This window comes from Athene cunicularia, assembly GCF_003259725.1.
Source record: "Athene cunicularia isolate RWA chromosome 1 unlocalized genomic scaffold, athCun1 chr1_part1, whole genome shotgun sequence".
In the NCBI taxonomy this organism is placed as follows: domain Eukaryota; kingdom Metazoa; phylum Chordata; class Aves; order Strigiformes; family Strigidae; genus Athene; species Athene cunicularia.
In genome coordinates this window covers 25,163,727-25,187,823 of record NW_020799091.1, presented here as the reverse complement: position 1 = coordinate 25,187,823, position 24,097 = coordinate 25,163,727, and the positions used below count along the sequence as shown (strand labels likewise).

General features: G+C 41.6%; 1 protein-coding gene and 1 long non-coding RNA gene across 3 annotated transcripts in view; one reads left to right on the top strand and one right to left on the bottom strand.

Moving 5' to 3' along the window:
* Positions 1-17,598, top strand: part of SMAD9 (SMAD family member 9) — a 30,536-nt gene extending 12,938 nt beyond the window's left edge. For both annotated transcript variants that reach the window (XM_026843306.1, XM_026843298.1), the window contains exons 5-6: positions 3,757-4,013; positions 8,351-17,598. In XM_026843306.1, the coding sequence (XP_026699107.1) occupies positions 3,757-4,013; positions 8,351-8,494 (401 nt within the window). In that variant the 3' untranslated portion in view covers positions 8,495-17,598. The remainder of the gene's footprint in view (positions 1-3,756; positions 4,014-8,350) is intronic.
* On the bottom strand, positions 8,629-23,630 carry LOC113477154. The gene is made up of 3 exons (XR_003397850.1): positions 21,402-23,630; positions 9,981-18,612; positions 8,629-9,233 (listed from the first exon to the last, which is right to left on the bottom strand). It is a non-coding gene; the product is annotated as an uncharacterized LOC113477154 (long non-coding RNA).
* Positions 23,631-24,097: the final 467 nt, after the last annotated feature.

The following is a 24,097-nucleotide window of genomic DNA, read 5'->3' as shown; positions in this document are numbered from 1 at the left end:
GTGAGTCAGAAGCCCTGTACCGGCCACTTCTCTGTGCGGATGGAGCTTTGCCTGTTCTGGTATATCCAGTCTAGACTCATTATCTTGCCAAGCTAGCCTCTCACCGGTAGCTGCCTGGGAATAGATTTCCCACTGGACTAATTAACTCTAATTGTTCCACTCCTATTATCTTGTCAACCTCACCTCATTTCCCAGGCCTAGAGCAGTATTTTAATTGGCTCTTGATAGTCTAGTGTTGAATGACTGAATATGAGGAAGCTCTGAGACAAATGTGACATAGTTTTTACAAACAACAGTGAACCTGAAGGCTAGTGCAGGAGAACCTGAAGGCTAGTGCAGGAGATGTTCTACTTAGCTCTTGCACTTTCCTCTGGAAGGGAAAGCACTTGTGTTGCAGATGCACTGTGGGAAGTCAACGTGATGCTGTCATGACAAGTGTCTGTTATAGTAGTTTGTTGTGAGGGGTAGAAATGAGTTGTACATCCAGTTCTAACTTACTCAGAAAATAAAGCAAAGCTTCTCTATCAACATAAGCTGTCAAAAAAGGGGTGTAGATCAAAGTTGAGCCCAGCCCTAAAAGAAGAATGACAGAAGATCCCAGTCAAAGCTGTCGTTTGACGATGTTACATCCTGTGACTTTCTGCCCAAAAAGAGGAAGAGGCAGAACAGAAAGAAAATGAGGTAAATGCTAATGGTCCTCATGCATTCAAATCTGAAGATCTGTCTTCATTGATTAAAAGTCCTTTAAAGTCTTACACTAGGAATCTGCCCAAGGGAAGGGAGCAGGTTGCCCAGAGAGGAGCTTAGTATATCAGAGATCCTTAATTTTACTGCTTACTGCTCTTCCCTGGTTATGCAAATCTTAAAAAAACATGTTCAAGTGGAGTAGAGGTGGCACCAGTACAGGCCTGCAGAAGAGCACAGAGCAGCTCTAAAAGCTGTAGTTCAAAGGCGTGCTGGACAGATGAAAGCTACTGAAATGGATACAATTGTCACATGTTAACAGGGCAGAAAAAAGAGTGAGTAAACAAGATTAGCTCAGTAGGATAAGGATATGTGATTGAATTGTCATCTAGTGTATCAGCGTGAAACGGTTTCCTGGAAATACCACATCAAAGCTAAAAACAATCCAGAACACAATGCGACATCTACTAGCAATTGGACCTGTTTCAGCAGTCAGACTTCAAGGACAAAAAGGGGACTTCTGATTGGAGTGTCAAAAACATGTGGATGCTTGGAGACTGCTGAATTTCCAGTTTCTGCAGAGAGCAGTGAAATCCCACTAAAACATATGGACCCTTGATTTGGTCTTCTGCAAATATGTATTCAGCTGCTTGGCTTCCTTGAGGGTGCCTGTCTCTGGTGATCGAATACCAGAAGATTGAAAATATACACTGACATTTCATTACTGCTGTATTTATTGTTTTTAAAAAGTTCACAAGGAAAAAGCAAATTGTAGCCTTTGCTTTCAGAAGTGACTTTGGGAGTTTTGTTGTTATAGCATAAGTTTGGGCAATGCCTTTGAAAGCATTAATTTTTTTCAGAGGTTGGGTTACTCAATATACTCTGAAAATACACCTTTAAAATTTTTCACCATAGCAACCCAAAAGCGTGGTCACCCAAAACCAGTAGCCATGCCTGAAGATTTGAAATGTGGAAAACATTTATGTCCTTATTCTTGTCTCCCTACCCTGTGTTCTCACTCTATTTCAGAAAGTCATAGGGACTCCATCAAGGTTACCTAGGACCTTCGTGTTTTTAGTCTTTCCCTTTTATCCATCTTCCACGGAAGGGAAAAGAGACACAGGTCAAGTAATAGCAGTCACAGTGTGCAACACCCCATAATGTCTGGTGCAGTTGGACTGGAGCTGACAACTGATCTAATGGAGCTGTCATCTCACCCATGTTCCCAGTGCAATGCTAGTGTGTGCTCTGAGCCACACCCCTCGCTGCTCACATCTAATTTGAGATCTCGTGGGTGCATAGAAGTAAAAGTCAAGTGATGGCTTGAAGACAGACTTTAAGGTTCCCGTCTGAGTCATCCTGGAAGTCTATGGGAGAGCGTATTTTTCCCACATTCCTTTCCCACTCAACCTGCTTTTCCCTGAGCCTTTCCCACTTCTGTTTAGAGGCTGTTTTTGTCCTAAGGATGTGGTGCTGCCCCTTGCTGTCATGACCACAGAATGATGAACAGAGTGGGAATATGTAACCAGTCTTTTTTGTATGAAAGACAGCAGGAATAAAACTAATTACAACTGAATTATTAAAGCATAGTTATCACTGGCTTTGCAGACACTCCACTGAGACTCTGTGAACATGTGCATTTGTATGTAAGGGTTTGAATGCCATACCTGGGAATAGAGAGGAGAATTGTATTTTTATTTAGTGGTGGTTTTTATGAGAACAAAGAACTGAGTTCCTCCACCTCTCTTGGCCATGGGAGGGGTTCATTTCACCTAATCTAGCCATGGGAAGGGTGAATGTCTGGCATCTTCACAGGATGACTTGGCCCCCTTCAGGGTGTGGTTTCATACTCACGTTTAAGTAGTGTGGATCCCCATTGCCATGCTTGCACTGATGAAGATCTCGCTGCAAATAAATATTTTGCTTTGTTTTGTTTTTTCTTGAATTTATTAGCTGGTTCAGTTCCCCAGTCTGGATAGCGCTGCTCAATCCCAGCTATTGCTGCCAGCATGAAAGCAGGTGGGGTAAGAAGCAGCAGGGGCAGGGAACAAGAGAGCCTTTTCAGCACCTGCACAGACTTCTATCAGTTTAAGCTGGCTGTGAGCCTGCACTCTGTTGCGGATGGAGTGAATCATCTGGTCACAGTGCCTCTCATCATCTGTCACCTAGAGAAGGCATCTACACAATTAGCTTACACAAGATCCCTAACTTTAACGTTGCTGAATTGGGCCAAGATAAATTCTCCCACCAATTAGGTATGTTTTCATGCAAGCAGATGTCCTGAGAGGACCAGAGTCTTTGAATGGATAGAAATGCTTCCATCTTCATTTCCCCAAGGCATAGTAAAAATCGGAGAGTTAGTATTGGTAAGTCACTTGGACACTGAAAAGTCCAGAAAGATATCAGTCATTTTCTTGCTAAAGGTCACTTTGAACAGGATCTGATGAGTAAGTCATGTCATGTAAATGCAAATACATGGTTCTGACATGATGGATAAAGTAAAATACTGAAATGCTATTTTAAGTACACACCATGCTGTGTTTGAACTGCACGAGATAGGATCGTGTAGTAAAAAAATAGCATGCAGTGAAGTGAGTCTTGGTCAGCATGCATGTGCTCAACAGTGAAAATACATTTAGATGTGTAATGCATAACAGATTTGTCAGTTCTTTGGCAGTTTTGATCCATGTTTTATATATGGTTGACATGTTTGGTATTTATGTGTGTGTATATGTACATGTATGTGTGTCTTGTCATAAATTACCATGCTGTTGGGTTAAAGAAGTAAACCAACTTTCACTAAGAAACAAAGAAAAACATCACATGCCAAGCCTTTTTCCTTCTAGACCAGTACCTCAAAATAGTGGTTATGACAATTTCCTCTTAAAGTTGGGGGATCCATTTTACAGATATGCACACAGTTTACTGTCTTTTAAAAGGCAACTTATAGGCACTGAGTGCCTGGAATGATCCTGGGTTTGTATGCCCACAACAGTAAAATAGTTAAAGAATTACTGGTATAAAGTGTGTTGTGAACTATGGAGAAATAATACACATTTTTTCTTTTTTGAGGTGTTCATCTTTACTACGTTGGTGGGGAAGTTTATGCTGAATGTGTCAGTGACAGCAGTATTTTTGTGCAAAGCCGCAACTGTAACTACCAGCATGGTTTCCACCCAGCCACTGTCTGCAAGATCCCCAGTGGCTGCAGCCTCAAGATCTTCAACAACCAGCTCTTCGCCCAGCTGCTTGCCCAGTCAGTCAATCATGGTTTTGAAGTGGTGTATGAGCTGACCAAGATGTGTACTATTCGAATGAGCTTTGTTAAAGTAAGGATTCTTTGTTAAAGTAAGAATTTGTGAAAAGGCAAATCCCATCCCTTGCTAGCTTCGGTACAAAACTAGACCCCATCAAATCCTTCCCAAGTGGTGATGTAGACACCCAACTTGCAAATAGCAGTTCAGACTAGCTGTTTTCCAGTATTGCCTTAAACTTCTAGGTTCTTAAAAGCTATAGCTTTTCTGGTCAACCTGGAAATTTCTTAGATTCCAATATTTAGGTATTCCATAAGTTTTTTATGGAAAATAAGCAGAGATTGCATGGAGATGTTCCCCCACTGATTGCATGAAGAGCTCTGTTTAGAGGGGCTTAGCAACTTGTAAATGTTGTAGCACACATCTTAAGTGGTTGTGATCTCTCCTATTGTTAATAGTTTGCAATAGAGCTTGGCAGAGCCATAGATCTGAGAAGAATATCCTTATGTCTCTAGACTAATTTACAGTCTCACCATTGCTATAGACTGGTATATATGGTCTCAGTCAAGAAACAGTGTCCTCCTTCAGCCTCCACTGAGCTTGCCGGAAACTGTTGTTGTTTGCCACCTGTCTGATCCCTAGTAAGAGATTGTCTTAACTTCTGATGACATTCACTCTGGCCAGCCATATGACCAAGGGCTTCTTGCAAGCAGAATACAAAACTGGAAAGAACATCTGACCTTCCCCCTGTTATGTGGAAGAGACAGGAGGCCATGAAAGCCATTATTGTTTCCATATCTTCAATATTTGAACTTCGCAGTCTGACTGCTCTGTGTGAGAAATATTACTCTTTGTGGGAGTTTCTTAAATCTTCTGAATGGCCTTCTCACCAGAATGAGATCTCTTGACTCTTTTTAGCACTTAGGATTTACTTAGGTGCCTACTGTAGCATCTAAACCTCAGAGAATGGTATTTCAAGACTGTTTACAGATGTGATAGAATGACTTCCTATAGTGCTGCTGGTTAGAGCTGACAGCAGTGTGTTCAGCCTGCAAACTAGAAAAGTTGCACCATTAGAAGCCAGTTGGTCCTGCTAGGTACCATAAGAAGTGGTTTGAGTATGTCCCTTTGTCTTGCAAATTTGGTTCTATTACAAATGACTGAATCAAGTTGATTGAATTCCCATCTAAGATACTACAAAACTGCTTGAGGCTCGATCCCCATTCCCATATGTTCTGCAAAGCAGATGAGTTAAACCCCACACAGCTTTCTGGTCTGACTGTTTACAGCCATCCTTGGGATCCCTCTCCTTAGCTTTCTGAGAGTGTTAAGAGTGCCCAGTAACTTCTCCCAGGAGTCCAAGCCAAAATCTCCCTGCCTGTGACCACACTGTTGCTTTGTTCTTGGGAAGGAACTGACATCTTGTTCACACGCAAGCATTAGGGGGAAAAAAAGAAAGCAAGAAACCCAACAAATAGCATTTTCTTTAATGAAGACTTGTATGGGCATGTTGTTTGTAAAGGCAGTGTAGCCAGTTACACAATATTTTCATTATCTCAGCAACTCAGGGGCAGTCTCTTTGATGTGTTATCTGCCTCCATGCCCAGCAAGGCAGCAGAAACGGTGGTGCTGATGCACTAAATAATGCTGTTGCCATATTATCACCTTGCTTTATTGAAACAATAGCAGCCACTATCATGCCTCAGGCACCAGAAGACCAGTGCAAGGAGTTATTTCGAACCCTTTCCCATGACCTTTGGAAAACGGCTATGCAAATATCATTTAGATTCTTCCTTCCTGGCCTGTAAAAACCCTTTCTTGTACTGGAGTCTTCTCAAATTATTTCTCGTACAAGGTGTGATCCCTGGTGTGTTCAGTCTGAGGACAAGGAATGCCCCTGGCTCTTGTGTATGCAGTGCACAGAGGAGCATGCTGTTTGTCAGAGCCACACATCAAGAGTCCCCAGGTGCAGGGCAGTCCTGTGGCTTCTCCCCTGATTTGTGTCCAGATCCTGCTGGTCACCTACAGCTCACAGGGCAAGGAGAGCCAAAGGGCTGGAAACCCCACCAATGCTGGAGCTGGGAGGCAGGGATGGGAAGGGACCAAGACAAGAGAAACTTGCCAGGACTGTATCATCTTCTAGAGGCAGGAGATGGGACAGAGGCAGGTGAAGGTCCTGCCCCCTCTGATACCCTTCGTGTGCCCGTGGAGCAGCTGTGAGGAGCTCAAACCTCGGGCAAATGTGAGTGTATCAACTGAGAGCAGACAGCAGTTTCTGTCCAGTGAGCACTGCTGATAACCAAAGCAGGATGGCTGTTGTCTCCTCTCCACAGATGAGGCAGCTGTAGCACAAAGTGGGGAGATGGAGAGTTCCTCCAAGCTGAGGTCTGAACCCAGCACCCTTCCTCCCACATTTCCCCAGGTCTTAGGGCTACGGCAGTGACCCAGCAGACTTGGCCGTGCTCCACTGCACGAGGCAACTCAGCGTTCTGGGACGTGGCTGGAGCCTGGACTGAAAAAAGCTGCTGCCCACAGGAGGTGGGAAAGGCTGGCAGGTGCAGCAGGACCCCTCAGCTGATCTCCCCAGTGCTGGAAGGTTTATTTCTGGTATCCCTGTGGGTGTATCGGTGTCCTCTTCCCAACATCTGCGCAAAACACCACCACAGCTTTGCAAGTTGTTCTCATTTTATTCCCTCCTTAAGAGAGCTCCACTGCGGGTTCACTTCGTCCCCGGGAATGAAGGAGGCTGCCCGCGGCCCGGGAGTGATGTGCGGGACGCACCGGGGGTCCTGCCCTCCTGGCGTTCCCCCTGCTGGGAGCTCCAGAAGGCAGCGAGACAGCAGCGCTGAGTGTCTGGGAGCTGCCAGCAGAGGGAGATGCCCGCCACCGCCAGGCTCCTCCAAAAGGCAGCTTGTGCTTGCACCCTGTCATTCCCATTCCTCCGGATTTTCCGTCCTGCCAGTCAGCAGAGGTGCACCGACCACTCCGACGCTTGCCCTTCTGGCCGTGCATCTTCACTGCAGCCGAGTACTTAAGGCTTCACAGACTGAGAAGTCTGACTGCGTTGATAGAAAGAGTGGCATTTTATGTTTCCAGAACGCTGATCTGAGCTGCCTGTGAACACAGGCCTTTTTCTAGCCTGATAAATGCTCTCTACAGGTCAGAAAAATGCTGCCTGTTTTAAAAGTACTCCTTGGGCTTTGGTGGGTCTGTATCTTACTCTTCTGCTTTCTTCCCTCTTCATTAAGTAGAAATTAATTTTATCCAGACCACTTAATTATCAAGTTTTGGTGTTGATCCTAGTTTTGCAGCTGCTCATCTAGAGAAATGGGTTCTAGTAGCCTCAGTTGTCCAAGTTGTTCAGCACTCTACAATTCAGGTACCTTTGGCAGGCATCAATCTTAATATACTTCCATGTTCTTTTTTAAGACAAGAATATCAACCTGCATGACTAGCATAATGATAGGTAAGGCTCAGCTTCTCTGACCAGTGGCTCACAAATGAAAAGCTACATCCTGCAGTGGGACGAGGTTTTGCACATTGCCCTGTGGAAATCTGAGTTCACTTCTGGCAGCAAGACAGCTGGTGAGCTTTGAGACTTTGGGCTGTGACTTGGATGACTTGTGTTGCTGTGAAATCAGGCTTCCTGCTTAACAAGCAGACACTCTGCCCACTTGGTTCTCTTTTCCTCCTGCCAGCACCACATCCCATCGTCTGTCAGATGCTCTATATCCCTTATCTCCCTGAAAGAGCTGGAGAAATTACTGCATGACTTCCCAGAGCAGGCAGCTGGGAACTCCCATGGGAACAGAAGACATATTCAAGGATAGAAAACCTATGAGAAATGGCTAGGTATAGATTAGATATGGTATATAGGAACGTTGCTGGAGGTTTCCAGAGGTTCAGATAAATACCTAGAACTTCTAGAGTCTCAGACTCATAGGATGCCTCTCTATCAATAAATGAAGCAGTGCCCAGGATAATTCCCAGTTCCTGTTAAACTGTTACGACAAGGCCTGTCATGCTTTTCATCTGCACCAGACAGCAGTCTGGCAGACTTTCCTGTGCACGTATCTGGGGTGCGAACAGCAGGGACCATTCCCCATGGGCTGTTTGCAAGCAGCCAAGCTTGGAAACAGACCTTTCGATGCCATTTGGTCTCAGCACCTGGAAGTGTGACTGAGCATTTTTAATTTAATACTATAGAGTCCCTGAGAACTGTGATAACAATGACCTTAAACGAGCAAAGCTTTTAGCTAAGATTATCTCTAGGACAAAGCATTACATCTGGGGAACTTGGGTGGTGGATGATCTGTAGTTGTGTTAGACTGTCAGCACTGGAGTTGTGATTTAATGTTTCTTTTTTAAAAAAAAAAAACACCTCACTTTTCGTTCCTTTGATGCTTTTATAGGGCTGGGGAGCAGAGTATCATCGCCAAGATGTTACAAGCACACCCTGCTGGATTGAGATCCACCTGCATGGACCATTGCAATGGCTGGATAAGGTGCTGACACAGATGGGCTCACCTCATAACCCCATCTCCTCAGTCTCTTAAGATTCATCTCTAGAATTCCCTTAGGATGGATGCTATTGCAGGCAGTGGCTTATAGGATTTCTAGTGAACAGAAGCTTCTATATGTAGATGTATGTAGATGTAAATATATACATAGTCTACTCTCTTTATTTTTTCTTTTTTTTCATGCTACATTTTGTGGTTTCTAGTTATTCTGATGCCAGTACAATAAGTTTAGAAATTCAGGTATAGCCTATCTGTTCTCTAGTACAAAATAAGCCAAATTCCTGCAAAAGTGTCAAACATTTCCTGTGAGCATCTTCATTCCCCAGCCAAGCCAGTAAACGGTGCGAATTCTCAGCACTTTCGCATGGATTTAGAAACCTGGCTGTAGCTGTTCCTAGTAGGTGAAATTCACCCCTCTGCAGGCATCCAAAGTCAGATCTCTACACCATTTATATCCATTTCACATCCTAATTTCAGGTCTAAAAGAGGACCTTAGGTGGTGCACAGGACTTTTGCGTAGAGATGACTTTTATCCAGTGAACTGAAGGACTAAACTGCAATTCCAGTCTGTTTCCCTACTGCAAAGCACGATGGGACAACAGGTCATCTGTGGAGCTGAGGCATCCCTGTCTCCCCTAGGATTTGGCAGGAGGAGAGAGCCCTCAGGACGCGTTCAGCACTGGAGCCTTGTCAGAGCATTCTGGACACATCTGAGTAGTCTGATACTGTTAACAAAGTAGTGTACAGTACTGCTGCACTGAAAAGCAACAAGCTCCTGAAAAAAAAAAAAAAAAAAAAAAAAAAAAAATATATGCCTATAAATTTAAAAACTAATTAACTTCCAGTGCTTTTCTGCAAAGTACATACATACTTGCATATGTATCCGGCATGTAAATTGAATCCTATACATTATACAGTATTGATGTAGTTTGTTTTAAAGTTAGAACTGTCTGTAGTTAGACTACTGCGCTGATATCAAGGGTACATCTAAAAGGGACTTGAACTGTGATTCAGAAAAGGGAAATGAAGTGTGCATTGAAGAAATGAATAATTACTTTCTTGTTTATCTTGGGATAGTCTCTGTACTGGGAACAGGAAGCCCCATGCTCACAGGATGCAGTGAGAGGGAGATGGGCAACAGCCATGTCCATCCCCTGTGCTGGGTCAGTCCTCAGGATCTGTCTGCAACACTTGGGTTTGACAGAGAGGGCTTTCCTGCCAGTCACTTTGTACATCCCCATGGATAGTTTCTCATCTTAGATACAGGCTTTATCATTTGCAACACTTTTTGCCTTGCCTGCACTGGAGGATGGTGAGGCAGTGTAACCCATGAACAAGCAAAGAGTGAATCTACGTGCAGAATCTTTTTTAAAAGCTCTTTGTCTGCAGTCCTTCTGTAAGCAGAGAAACCTATTGCCCATACTCTCATCCACAGAGCCAGTCTTACAAAATGCTGTTCACTTGGTAACCTTTTCTGAGGAGGCAGGTGAAACTCCTACTACATTTTGATTGCTCCTATTACCTTGTTGAAAGGGTAGAGGATTGTTTCTTTCCAGACATAACAGTCCACTGAAAATTGTTTTGCTTTAAGGGTCAGAAAGAGTGATAGCTTCTCCAATCTCATTCCTCCTTAGAACATACCAGAAGTATCCTAAGAAAAAAAAAAAAAAAGTTTTACAGAATGTTTCTTTTCTTCTCACACAATATCTGGTGACACACATTTTACTGCATAATTGGAAGAGGATGCCTGAAATCTTCAGCTACATCACATACACAAAGGAAATAACATTCACCAGAAAAACTTTCCATGTGTTTTAGATGCTATGTAATACCTGTTATGGGGTGGTAATTATGAACAGAGCAGAAGAATCAGTAAACTAGCAGGGTTACTTCATTTGAATACATCTTCAGCTGCCCGCAGAATTTTTAGGGCACACAAGGATAAATTACTGATAAGTTTGAGCAGTAATAGCAAGTTGTATAGGAAATCTGTAAATGCAAAGAACCCTATTCTGTCACCATTTGATGTCAGCAGTGTCACTGTGGGATAGGAAAAGCTTTACAGTCTCCTGCAGCAATAATAATGTGACACAGAAATTCCAGGTGTGCCATTTACTGTTTAGCAGACAAAAGAAAGATTGGTTTGGAAAATCAGCTCCCTCTGTTACTGGTGTCACTGTACCGAGGTACTGGTAACATGGGTTTTAGCATGTTTATTGCACCCTTTCTCCGGTTATTTCTCTGTGCTTTTCATTCCTTTGCTCATTCCTTTGCTTTCTTAGCAGCGAAGGACAGAGAAAATCACCTCTCCTGTCCAGGATCTAGCTGTCTTTTATCCTAGATTCTTCCTTGCCTTTTAGGCTGAAACCTCCTTCCCTCCTAATATAGAGAGAAGCCTACGGGTTGCTTTTAGACATTCTCAGCATTGTCATCTTGCTCACAGAGAGCATACGGGGATGTTGTGAGGTGCATCTTCTCTTGGACAGCCCCAGAACCCACTTTCCTGCCAATGCTGCAGAGGAAAACTGAATGGCCAATGAAGAGAAGCAGGTTCCTCTGGGGCATCATTTGTTTCATCATAAGGCAGGTATTTCAAGTAGATAAAATACACTCTGCTCTGAACATGCTTACGTCTTCCATTGAGTATAAGGAGAACTAAGGGTCACTAGCTCAAATGTGGACTGTTACATTGGACATATCCAAAAGTTGGTGAGGTGGGCCATAGGGAAGATGTGGTGGCTTTCCCAGACTAGTAATGATGCTTGCTTAGTAAGTGTCTGTTGTTTAAATGGAAGTTGGGAAATTCAGAGCAGTTTGTCCTTTCCTGTATGTCTACTTCTATAGTAATCCTCATACAAATAGGATTTGGCTTCAGTGCAGTCCACACATGCATCTCATTAAAGGTAGTCACCTTAATACTCCCTTACTAGTAAGTTAGACATTTCTGGAGCATGATTCTTCTGACCTCTTTACACTGTCTGCATTAGGATGAGGTGAATTTCAGCAAATTTATCTGCTGAAAGTTGGACTGAAGCACCTGATTCAGGACAATCAAAGCCAAACAGCCATCTCAGAGCTGTTAGCCTTTGGGAAGGCTGGTATCACTGTGTGAACTATTACCTATTTTGGTGGCCTGTACGGGCCTGCTCCTCTGTATGAGATGCTGTGCAAACACAAAGCAGCTGACAGCTCCTTCCTGAGAGACTGGGAGAGCTCACATCACAAGGGACAAGTGGTAACAGTAGATGAGGCAAACAAGTAAAGAGGAAGATGACCCCTGCCCAGATGCAGTGATAAAAACTAAACCCTTTATTTCCCTTTCTTTCTGAACAAAGTCCCTTACAGACTTCTCTACTACATGTGAATTGAGCTCAGTTAAAAATTCAGGTTTCTCATCATTTACAGCAGTGTAACTTTGTATCTCACTCTAATGTATCCCCATTTTGTAAGGAGATATTTTCTGTTGAAAGGTCTTCATGAACCTATCAACCCGTAGTCGATTTAAAGCCTTTAAATGTACTCATTAATACTCAAGCTTTGAAGATGGGCTTCCTGAGAGATTTAAAACCACTTACAGGGAGACTACTTGGTCAAAGGCAGATTTTAAAAAATGTTTTTTGAGTCATCAACAGTTCAAACCTTCTTGAAAGTTTCTGTGGAGAAGTACCATGCATCAGCAGGCAGCAATGGGAGTTTGATCAGGTAGAGGCATAAAGCACATTCATCATGGTACATGGACCACTTGTTTTCCTGTTAAGTGGTCAAGAGAAGATGACTGCTTAATTGCTGCCAGTTCTTCAGCAGCACCAGTATGAAAGTGCCATTTTCATGCAGAGGTGACAGAAGCAAATCGAGCACACTGACTGCATGGCGGCATGCAGTGGCACTGCTGCTCTGATATCTCACTCCCATAACCTTGCACTGTAACAGCTGGTCAGGTATGGTATAGCAGTGGCTGTAGTTCAGCAGTGTAGCATGTGCTTTGCCTCCCCACCAGAGGCTATGCCACAAGCATCTTTTTACACCTTATGAGTTTCATGTTTTGCCATGCTTAGTCTGAAGGATAATGTATCAGCAACACGAAGGGGAACTGTGGCCCCAGGTAACATCAACTGGAGTCAAGGAAATTCCTTACATTTCTTCACCAAGTACTGTGTCAGGACTTTTACTGCTCTGAGCAGCCTTCTTCAAGTGGTCCCTGCCTTGAGCAGGGTGTCAGACTTGATGCCCTGCACAGATCCCTTACAATTTACATTGTTCTGTGGGTCTGTACAGAGATTCCGTGATAACTGGTTGCCACAGGCCAGAGCTCTCTGTTTGCAGAGACAGTTTCAGGGTGAAATATGTTTATCCTTAGCAATTTCTGCATGAGTTCAGTGCAGGACAGAGTTAGAAGATATTAATGTTCCCTCAGCATAAAATAAACACTGCAAACATTTCTCACTGTAAACATCATCTCTACCACACAGCTCTTAAAATGGAAAAAATCAAGCATTTGTGATTGTAACTATAGCTAATTTGCCCTTGTTCTTCCTGGCTTACAACACTCACCTTTGCCTATAACCTCCAAGAACCAGAAAGTCTCACTAGCAACTGAGGAGTTGCATGAACAGCTGGATTTACAGAGGCAGCTCAGGCAGAGCCTGTTTGCTTCCTGGCTGGATGGAAACAAGCTTGATTGAATTTAGTAACTTTGAAAGGGTCTCAAATATAAAGCCAGTTTTCCTGGCTCAGCAGAGTCTTCTCTGGTGCAGCTATAGCTTTCAGGAATATTTGAGCACTACATGGTGCTCAGCACAAGAAAGAAACATTACGCCCTCTGTACTATTCACCTTTCCCCCCAGCTCCCCATAATCTAATTTACTAAGACCAAAACCAAACAAAGAAAAATTAATGAGTCATAGTGTCATTAAATACCATTTTAAAAAGTTGAGAATATAGATTTATATATCATCAGAAATGCACCAACCATAACTTGTCCCACATGCTCTCTAAGTCAAAGGCAATAGTTCCTTGCTCTGGAGAAGCCCGGAGAGTAGTAGGCCGTTACTCGAACATCTGAACCCAAGCCTTTCTGGGTGAGTGAAAACCCCACTGAAGTGGCTGAGAAGTATTTTTTATAGAGGACTTCTAGTTCATGGTTGGTTACAGTAGCCAGAGATGCACTTAGAGAATGAAGGAACTGGGAAGCATATGACCAGATATGGTCAGTGGTCATCACTGGAGGTATCAAGGCAGCATGTGCTTGGGCAGCCATGGTGTTCACTGAAGCTTTTTACATTCATGTCTGAACTAAACATCGAAACCTGTTTTAGGAGCAGCTTGGAGTACCACAATCCTTAATCTGGTGCTTCCTATACACACAGCCTGGCTGAGTGTGCCAGCCTCCTGGTTAAGCCATGAGATATGTTAGGGAAAAGTGGTGTTCCATGTGATCCAGGAGTAGGCTCTGGTTGCATCTTGGAACTGCACTTGCAAGATTACCCTTTGCCTCACTGAAGGACTAATGGGGAGTTCAGTTTTGGGCAACCATTCAAGGACACTACAAGCACATCCAACTGTGTGCTTCTCAAAGAAAACTGCAGTCTGAAACAGAAACTGCATGAACGAAAGACATGGATATATAATCTACCTGGGAATTGCAATAAAGCAACTTGCTTCATGTTTAGGTAGGAAATTGTAGTGCCCAAAGGAAGATGGAATCAGCAGGAGCCTTCACAGGGACTCCTATGAAATCACATTTATAGCAGGAACTAAGAATAGACAAGTGTGCTTCCCTGAGAGCAAGTAAGAGGTCGGGTCACCATCAAAAAAGAGCCTGATAGAGTTGGTCCCATCTTGCAGCCGGGAGAGATTATGTGAGACTTTAGATCTGTGAATAAAAAGCTTCTCAACCTGGAGGCTTCATCGCAGCCACTGAAACAGGGCTTCTTCCTAATGGCAGCTCTGGGAGTACAAAAAGCCTGGGAGGGCATTTAGTCTGTGCTCAGCAGAGAGAAATCCCTTTCTGTCTCTACTGCAGACGGACACTTTTGCATGTTGTGCACCAGCACAAAACACAGCCTTTGGTTTGTACCGATCATCTACTCATAGGAAGCTCCGGAGTGGCCAGGAGCAGCCAGAATCCTGTTACCTGTTCACCCCAGGGCTTCCCAATAGCTTGTCCAGGTGTGCCTTACATTATATTGCCATATTGATGCCACACTTTCCTGCCAGGGAGGTGAGGCATATGAGGCCCATCAGGAAGATGCCTCCACTTGCAATTGGGCCATGCTTGCAAACCTGGTGCCTGTACAGATAATGAATCTAATGTGCAGGCCATGTCTGTAACCACTATGTCCTCCAGAGTCGGCTACTCTTCCATTATAGCCAATGTGAACATTTGCAGCCAATTGTGAACAGTTTTTAAATCTTCAGTCATAGTGGTTTTATTCTCCATGGATGCTGCTATTTTATATTCTGTGTTAGTACTCAAATAATATTGCATATGAATAGCATAGGAATAGATCAACCAGTTAATAATTTTAAATACAGACCTCATCAGCAAAGAAAAGCTACAAAAAACTTGGTAAAGTCTGACCCCTTGCACTTTCACGGTAGCAAGCACATCATGTTTCAAAGTGATTTTTTGATGCTAAAGTGTGTGTTAAATCCTATTAATTCAATTATGTCCATGAGAAGCTTTGCAAACAAGAGCAAGAGAACAAATGAAATGATGAGCAGAGATAATGCACATTCATATAAATTTTCTTCACTTACTCAAGCAATTGGAGTTCTGAATTATTTATAATACTAAGTTAAATGTACCACAGCATACTTTCTGCAGATAAATCAGTGTTAGCAATTTAATCCCTCATTTCAGTATCACCTCTGTGATGTAAATGGGGCTGAGAAGTGTGACAAGGTGAAGGAACAAGCCCTTATTGTGGGGGTCAATGAAGCCATAAGGTTGTAAAGTTCTATGCAGTCCAGGGGTGAAAAGGGCAGATTCAAGCAAGGTGCGGGTTTTTTTGTGTCAAGTACAAGCTACCAGTCTTGTGCCAAAAAGCACCATGAATCATACATAGATTTAACAGTGTCTATGAACAATTCCGCCCTTGCTTTTCCATCGGAATCAAAGCAAAACATTTGCACCATCCAGAATGAAGTATTATTCACAGCTAGTGATCATCTTTAAAACAGTGTAGATTGCTGTATAAAGAACGCTACTTGGACTCTTGAGAATGAAAAATCTCAAACATACTTAGTTTCAGGAGACTGAGAGATGAGGGCAGCTCAGAGTCCTCCAATAAGCCCCAGAGTACTCTGCCCCATGCCCTGTCATGTCAAGAAAGATAAAACAATTGCTAATCAAGTGGACATTTTCACAAGCATTCCTCCTGCTGCATTTGAGGCATTCTGAAGTCAACATATTTAGCCTGATGTTTGAACAATACACTTTTTAACACACTCCATTTTCTTTGGCTGGAATTATTCTGTTGTAAAAGGGATTATTCACGTCTTGTGTTTTACTGTTAATAAAGATATTTCTGATTAAAGAGCTCTTTCCCTTGTTGTCTCCTCTTTTTCTCCTTGAAAGAGACTGGCCCTGGAAAGCGGTAGGTCCCAGTCTGATCACCAGTGGCTTTGGTAACCACAGCATTTAGAAAGCCTTTATTCATATGTCACTTAGGCAAGAGGAATTGGTGCGTTCAGAGTAATGGGATGAAGCAACCCTCCCAGCAGAATGGGATGTTGGACACTATAAAATGGGTTGCAAATGAATACAGCATAAAATCTGCATGTTACAAAGTACATGCATCCCTCACTGTCCTGTGGTAGATTTGAAGATGAAGAGGACAGTTCAGCTTTTGAAGGAGGCAGCCCTGATCCGACAGGCAGTTAATGAGCAGTGATGCTGCCCTATGACAGAAGCCCTAGCTGTGGACCAGACCAACACATTAGCGAGCAGACAGACTTGCTGCTATGAGGGTCTTAAACTGCTCAAGGAAAAAGAGATATAGTAAGAATGTACTGTTACTGTTACTGAGTCAGGTTTTAAACGTTCCTAAAGTTCAGATTTTGTTCTGCAACAACAGAAGCAAGAGAGAAGATGACATAATGGTCTTGGAGGAACACAGACACTGCTGTGTTCACACATGGTTTGGGAATCCCACCCAACACCCACCCTGCCTGAACGGGGCAGCCCTGTTGCCAGCACATCTCCTGCCATCTGCACCAGCCTGTAAGGCACTGCCATCACAGACCACCAGAAATACAGGATAGGTGAGCTGCACCGTGCTGAACATCTCTATGCACAACTTCAGCAAGTTTCATTTGTTTTGAGGTAACCAACTCGTTCAGCACTGTTATCACACATACCCTGTGTCCCTTTTCTACCATGAGGGTTGGTCTGTTTTTTAGAAAAGCTTAATCAGATCTGCTCACCTCAGTGCTTTTTTGTAAGATGACCATTTAAACCAAAATCAAATACCCTGTTTTACAATTTCAGCCCATTATGTTTTCACAAATATTCTGACACACTGAAAACAGTAACCTGATTTTACTTAAAGCTAAAATAACCACCTATGACAAGAGCCTTGGAACATAAGAGTTTTAAATGCCACCTAGCCAGAGCTAGCCATCTTAGTATAGAAAAAACCCCAACATACAAATTTAACAGAACAAAGGAGGACAGGCTTTGGGTTTGTTTTTTTAAAAGAGAAACAAAGATTTTACTCAAACTCTTATTGGTCCAGAACTGCTGATACAAAGTTTTTCATTTTCTTTTTTAAAGAACAACTTGTACAATGCTAAATACAATCAATCCCTACTGACCAAGTTCTATACATACACAAAGCACAGCTTGTAAAAATTCGCAAGACTAACAAATACTCCTGAAGAGAGATTATTTAGCAGATCGAACTGTCGCAGTATTAAGTAGTACTTTAATGAGCACCTACATCATTCAGATAATCTCTGTTCAGAAATGCGTTTTAATACAAAACTTTGTTTTAAAAACAAAACATGGGATTCAACACTTACATAACACAGTGTTTGGATTCTTAACCCAATCAACTGCAAATTCATCTGAATTGGCTGAAAACCTGAGAAGTCTAGCACTAGAGTTGATATCAGTTCTCTTAATAGAAGAATTTTAATTATACTTTTTTTAGAAGAAAAAGACTACATAAAGGAAAAAATGCACAATTACATTTTAGGTTTTGGATGCATTTGCTAATACAAGTTAAAAGCTTTAAATTTTAATGTGGTCACTTAAAAATGAGTGATACTGTCATCTGTAACTAAGTTATATTTAATGTATAAGAGGTTGGTCCTTACAAATAACTCCACAAAACAAGGTACAACTCTCAGTTGCATACATTTCACCCAATCCTTCTCTAAAGCTTTTTGCCATTTCTCTCTTCTGAAACTTTTAAATGCTTTGCACACATAATGAAGCATTTCAAACCTACTGAACTTGCAGATAATGAATATATAGCAGGAGGATCACCTGATTTGCACTTTTCTGGGCCACTGGATCAACTTCTTGATGGCACATTATCTTTGCCTTTAGTGCAAGATTCTACTGGACATAAGTTTCTCATATCCCTGAGAAATTCCTGTTAGGTCATGCCACTGGACTGGCTCAAATTCAGGACTTTATTTCAAAACTTCCATAGAAAGTAACTGACTTCAATGATTGTCATCAAAGAGTGACTTGTTTAACAGTAAATCCTTATATAGAAAAACATTTAGTGGAAGACTTTGGTAGGAAAAGGGTGTACAGCTGAACGTTACTAATATAAACAAATATCTATTAAAAAAATTAAACGTATAAATGAAGTGTTAAAAAGAATCAAAAAACAGACTCCTCCATATTTGCTCACAAGTTTGCAGACACCCAAGCAGCTCAAAACCTCAAAAGTGCAAACAAGTAAAATACGTAACAGCAGCAACTTTAGTTTTCCTTTAAACATCGAGACTCTTTGTATTTATATAAAATACACATCCTATTCCTCCTTCAGCACCAGACTTATATGCAGGTCACTGATCTGTTCTGGTTACCCAGGTGCTCCTTGAAACTGTTGCTGCCTTTGTTCCAAAGCCTGCTGACTTAACAGTTGCTGTTGTTTCTGTAGGAACTGCACTACTTCTGGACTTCTGAGTAGGGACTGCAAAAAAAAAGAAAAAGCCGACTTTAAAGAACTCACATATATTAAATTGCCACTATAGTGATTATATTTATATTACAATATTTTTTTCCATTAAGTCAATTTGCACATTACCCATTGTTGCAGTTTAACCCCGGTAGGCAACTAAGCATCACACAGCCTCTTGCTCAATCCCTCACCAGTGGGATGAAGCACTGTTCAACAATAACTAAAACATCACTGTGTTATTAACTCTCCATCACAAACCCAAAACATAGTCCCATACAAACTACTGTGAAGAAAATTAACTATCCCAGCCCAAACCTGTACACCCATATGAGAGTTCAATTAAATGCTGAAGAATTACAAAACATGCTCACAAAAACCACCTAGAAACTGTTTCAGGACATCAGCAGGTAACCAGAAGCAGCATTAATACACATCCTGAAGGCAGATTCACAATGTAAAGAATACACAGTATTGCAAAAAACAAAGATAGCAAATGGAAGTAATCTCCTGACATATTAGAAACACTTTTCAATTGTGCTTCAGTTTTGAGCCAATTTCTACATTTCCTAGTGCAGAGACCTCAAAAATACTGTAATAAATGAAATACTGCAATTCTACAGAAAAGCTCACGTGCCTGTTACAGTTCCAGCATCTGGACAATGCTGTTAGTCACACTGTTAATTTTAGGTAGTTCTGTGAGCAGAGAGTTTGACTCAATGATCCTTATGGGGTCCTTCCAACCCAAGATAATCTACGATTCAATATTCACTGAGTGTTCAATAATTCTCCAACATTTAAAAAAAAAAAAAAAAAAAAAAAAGTCAAAAGACAAAAGTATCTAAAACTACGTGCATCTGGCTCCTGGCCTGAACAGCTGCAGTCTGTGATCCAGCTCCAGTTGTTAGCTCTCATTTCTGCATGGTGGCAGCACAAGTGTTTGTAAGGTCAAATGGCAAATAAGGCTGGGAATGGATCCTTCCAAAAATTAATGCAGGAAAAAGGCTATTTTTCAGGTGAATTAATTCCCAAGACTGCTTGTTCATTATGCACAGTCATTTCACTGATATAAGCAAAGAGGTACTGCAACTCTATAATACAGGTTTACATTCAAAAGGTCTAACAACTTCCAGGGCAGGTCTAGAACTTTACCCTATATGGGGCAATTCTGCAGAGATTGTAATTGAAAACAACCATTCTGCATCTACCTCACACCTACAGCAGCACTGAACAGCTAAGGTTAGTGAATCGGCCACTGAAAGCAGTTACTAACAACAAACAGGCTCACTGAACAGATGCACAGCCACCTTTTCCTTAGGGCACATTAGCTTTATCAAGTCACTTCACTGCATAGGGTAGTTCTGCAGCAAGTAGGTTTTATCTGCTGCTGTTTTATGACATTAAGGTTCTTCAGGCTCTCCATCCACAACTTGCTGCTTCTCGGCCCCTTGCCTCTGCTTTCTCTTATCTTTATCCAGTGCTGCACATTCAGGCGCACATGGGCCACCACAAAAGCCTCTCCTCACAGAGATTAACCACATGCAAGGAACTTATATGCAAGCACAAATGACCTGGCACTTCTACGTGATAAACCTGCAGGCAGCTACGAGTGATGTGCAGTCACTTTCATGTGCAGAAACATGAGGTATGGAACAGCCTTGGATGCAACAGGCCACAAGAGCTCTCTCTGGGTCACCACATAACCCTCAGGCCTTGTGTTGTGCAGATATGCACAAAACAAAGAAGAAATTCTTAAAGAAATAATGCTGAATGAGAGAAACCGAGTCAGATCAGACAGAGTGGGAGAAAAGCAAGAACCAGATCAAGGAAAATCTGAATGTCACTTGACCAGAATAGTGCAAGGAAACCTCAAATCTTGAAGAGCCTTGACATAACTGCAAAAGCTCTCAACATCTATTTAAAAAGCTTCTGGTTGTTGTATTTCTAGAAAAAAATTTTTCATTAATATACCTTTAATTTAATTAACAGCCACATAAATAGGAACAGCCAGGAAAGGGGAAAACAATTCAGTGAGCAGGGCATGAAGAACAGATAATGTGAAAAATAGTCTTTTCAAATTTCTGAACCAGCACTACAGCACTTTAGGACTTTTAAATTGCTTTGCATAGCTAACAGAGAGAACAGGCAAACAGTCCCACTAGCTTTTGGATAATAGAGACTGTAAAAACCAGTAACACAGAAAGCTGTAATGAAGAAGCTGAAGGAACAGTAAGTCCTGAATTACTTACTTCCATTGGGCTTCATTCTTTAAAGAAGCAACAGAAGTGTTTAAAAACTTAAAACACATGCCATTCATGCAGTCTACAAATATTAGAAGTCATACTGTTTGCTTACACAGTTCACTTTATCAACAAATATATATGCAGTATGAAGTATATGATAGGTCTACAACTTTTAAAACAGACTACAGTAATTAAAGCTTACATCAGATATAAAGTCCACACATTGTTCTATATGAAGCTTTACAGCAAAATTGGTTTAACAAGTCAAAAACCATCCCAGTTATAGCATAAGCACTATTTGCCCCAAAGAAATAATCCCTTCTATTTAGTACTACCAAAACCCTCAACTTCAGTTCATGTGCAGTGATCATTAAATTTAGTCATCTCAGTATTCTTCAGACAGGGGCTGAAACACACATCTGCCTTGCAGCCTATTTCAAATTTGAATATATGAACATGTAGTGTATGACCATTAAACTGGTTTTCATCTTTCACAAGGGTGACAGTTGAACACTGCTACCCTGCCTTTGAGTTCAAAACCTCTAAGAAAACAAAACTTACCAGCCTCTTTTTATTCAGTACTTGTTCTAAAAGAGTAGGTCTTGCTGGGCGATCTCCAATGGATCCTGTTCTCTGCTTTGTAACAGAAACTGAACCTTCAACACTATCCTGCATGTGAAAGAAAATAAAAAATAATTGACAAGTGATACTATAAACCCTGATAAAATGATATATTTACTTTTCACCGCAGACAGTCCCAAGAGTAAAGATTAATTTGCCTCATTAATCCGCAGAGGAAAATAACAGCACAAAAATGGAAACATACCTATTCAAGAATTGGCCTCTTCTTTCCACATTATTTTCACTCTTTCATCAGCCACAGTGAAGCAATGCAGCTGAGTTAGTCTAATAAACTGCAAAACTAACCCAGTTGCTATGGCTAGTTAATGGCTTGAATTTAATTGACTGCATTTCTTACAACAGCTCAATCTCCAGCTTGTGGAAGTGAATGATATTTAACATTTGCAACTGAGTAGGAATGACAACAGTACTTTTAATAGCAAACCAAAACATACTTCAGAATACTGTTATGAACTTGTCAGAGCCACAGGAAAGAGACAGTAAAGTCTACGTGTTTTTTTCTTTGCAAGTTTATTCTGTTCCTTGTACAATCACCAGTCACATAGACTGTCTTCTAAACAACATGGCTCTACAATCTACTGTAGAGAAAATATTAATGGTTTGGAAAATTTCAACCAGTGTTCAATTTTTATGAGTATTAAGTTCACAACTTACTGATGCTTCCATTTACCTGAAAGGGTTCAAGCAAGAACAACAACAAAGTATCCCAAGTATCTTTCACTTCAATCCTGTCCACAGAAATGAAAAATGAAACTTCTATTAGGAATCTAACTCTGACTCCAGTGACAACTTGTGGGGCTTTGACAGACACTACCGCAAAACAGCACACAAAGTTCAGCACTAAATACCCTGCTTTCTTCCACAAGTTCATGCCTTAATTTCTTAACATTCAAAGCAACCTGCACTTGCAGAAAATGGGAGCAGCAAGCCTGCTCTCTTCCAACATCCAATAACCACTATTTCATGTTACAGTTCAAAAAGTCTTAACCCATCCCTACATGAAATGCAGCAATTTTTCCCTTTTCCCATACTGTCTCCTTTTCTGAACTTGCACAAATATTTGTGTAGACACATCATGAACTGAGCATGATGAATTATTAGGAAATAAAGAAAAATCATGCCGGTATATAAATCTAAAATTCACCCACATCTGGAATACTGTGTTCTTTCATCTAAAAGAGAAGTAGCTACTAGAACTAAGAGAAGGTTCACAAAATGGCAACAAGGAGAAAGAGTATGTAACTTTTTACTTGGAAACCAGCATCCTACACCTTTTCACTGTGGGAAGGAAACAACTTAGAGGCTAGCCTACCAAGTAAGTGTCACAAACTAAACAGGAATCAGTTGTTCACTGTATCTTCTAATGTAAACACTAGCTGGCAAATTAAGTTAACAGCAGGCAGGTTCAACAACAAGGAGATCATTCAAACAAGGTAGCAGACCTGAAGAAACTATCAGAATGAAATGGGTGCTGAGAGTTTACAAGAGTGCAACAAAAAAAATCTAAAAAAGTACAAGGAACAGACATCACTTAGAGTTACGATATATCAAAAAAACCCACATCTATCTCAGCAAGTCCCTTGAGCTGAAGTAAAAAGAAGCTGGGAGAATATTCCCTAGCAGCATCATGTACACTTGCCTTTTTCTTATACATCCGCTTCATGGCAGCTTCTACAGCTAGACAAAAAGAGATTCTTTGGTGCGACACCCTGTATGGTTACTATTATATTTATATGAAGAAAAACAGAAAAAGTTTTTTGATCGTTAGCTTGCAGTTAGATCAGTTCCCAGTCACACAACTCCAGAGACAAAAAAAGTTGCTTTTAGCAGGAGTGCTGGGTAAGGTTTTTTCTTAAGGCAACCACTATTTTATACTTGCCCCTTCAAGCACAAACTAGCCAGCACCTTCAAAAGTAGAACCATTTCCCTCTTTCTAGATCATCTAAATACAAGATCTTGAACGGTAAAACTCAGTCGAAGCAGCCACTAGGAACTGTGTTACCCTGGTTGTAGAAAAAAAACCTATCTAAAAAGTTGAACGTTAGCATCAGTTCTCCCATTGACACCATTACCCCATCGAAACAATGCACATAATTTTACGAAAGAAAGTAGGATTAATGGTCTAAATGTTTAACTGCGATTTAATACGAAAAAAATCACTGGTTTTATATACAATATAATCTGATAGCCAATGGCCTTTGTGACTTTAAAACCAACTAGGCAAGAAGACAAAGATCTCTCTCAGATCTGTAAGTTCATCTTTCCTCCTGTGAAATAAACACATGCTACAGAGCGAAGCGTCTTCTAGCAAGAACTTTTCTCCTGGAATCTTCTGGTGGTTATAAGTTGCTGTAATTTGTATTGGAAAAGAGAAGAGAAACAGGGTTTGCTCTGGCACCAGAGGAAGAGCAAGCTCTAGGACTGTCCTGTTTTCATCCCTTTCCTCTGGACAGAAAGGTCCCACTCCGTTGTGACAGAAACCGATTTTCCAGGGGAAGTCCCTGCTCCCAAGGAACACAAGGCAGCCAGGCTGTCCGCCGACTTTGGCCACCGGAGGAGGCCCCAGCTGAGGCCCAAGCCACGGCCACCCGCCACCCCGGTGCCTCACCTCGGCC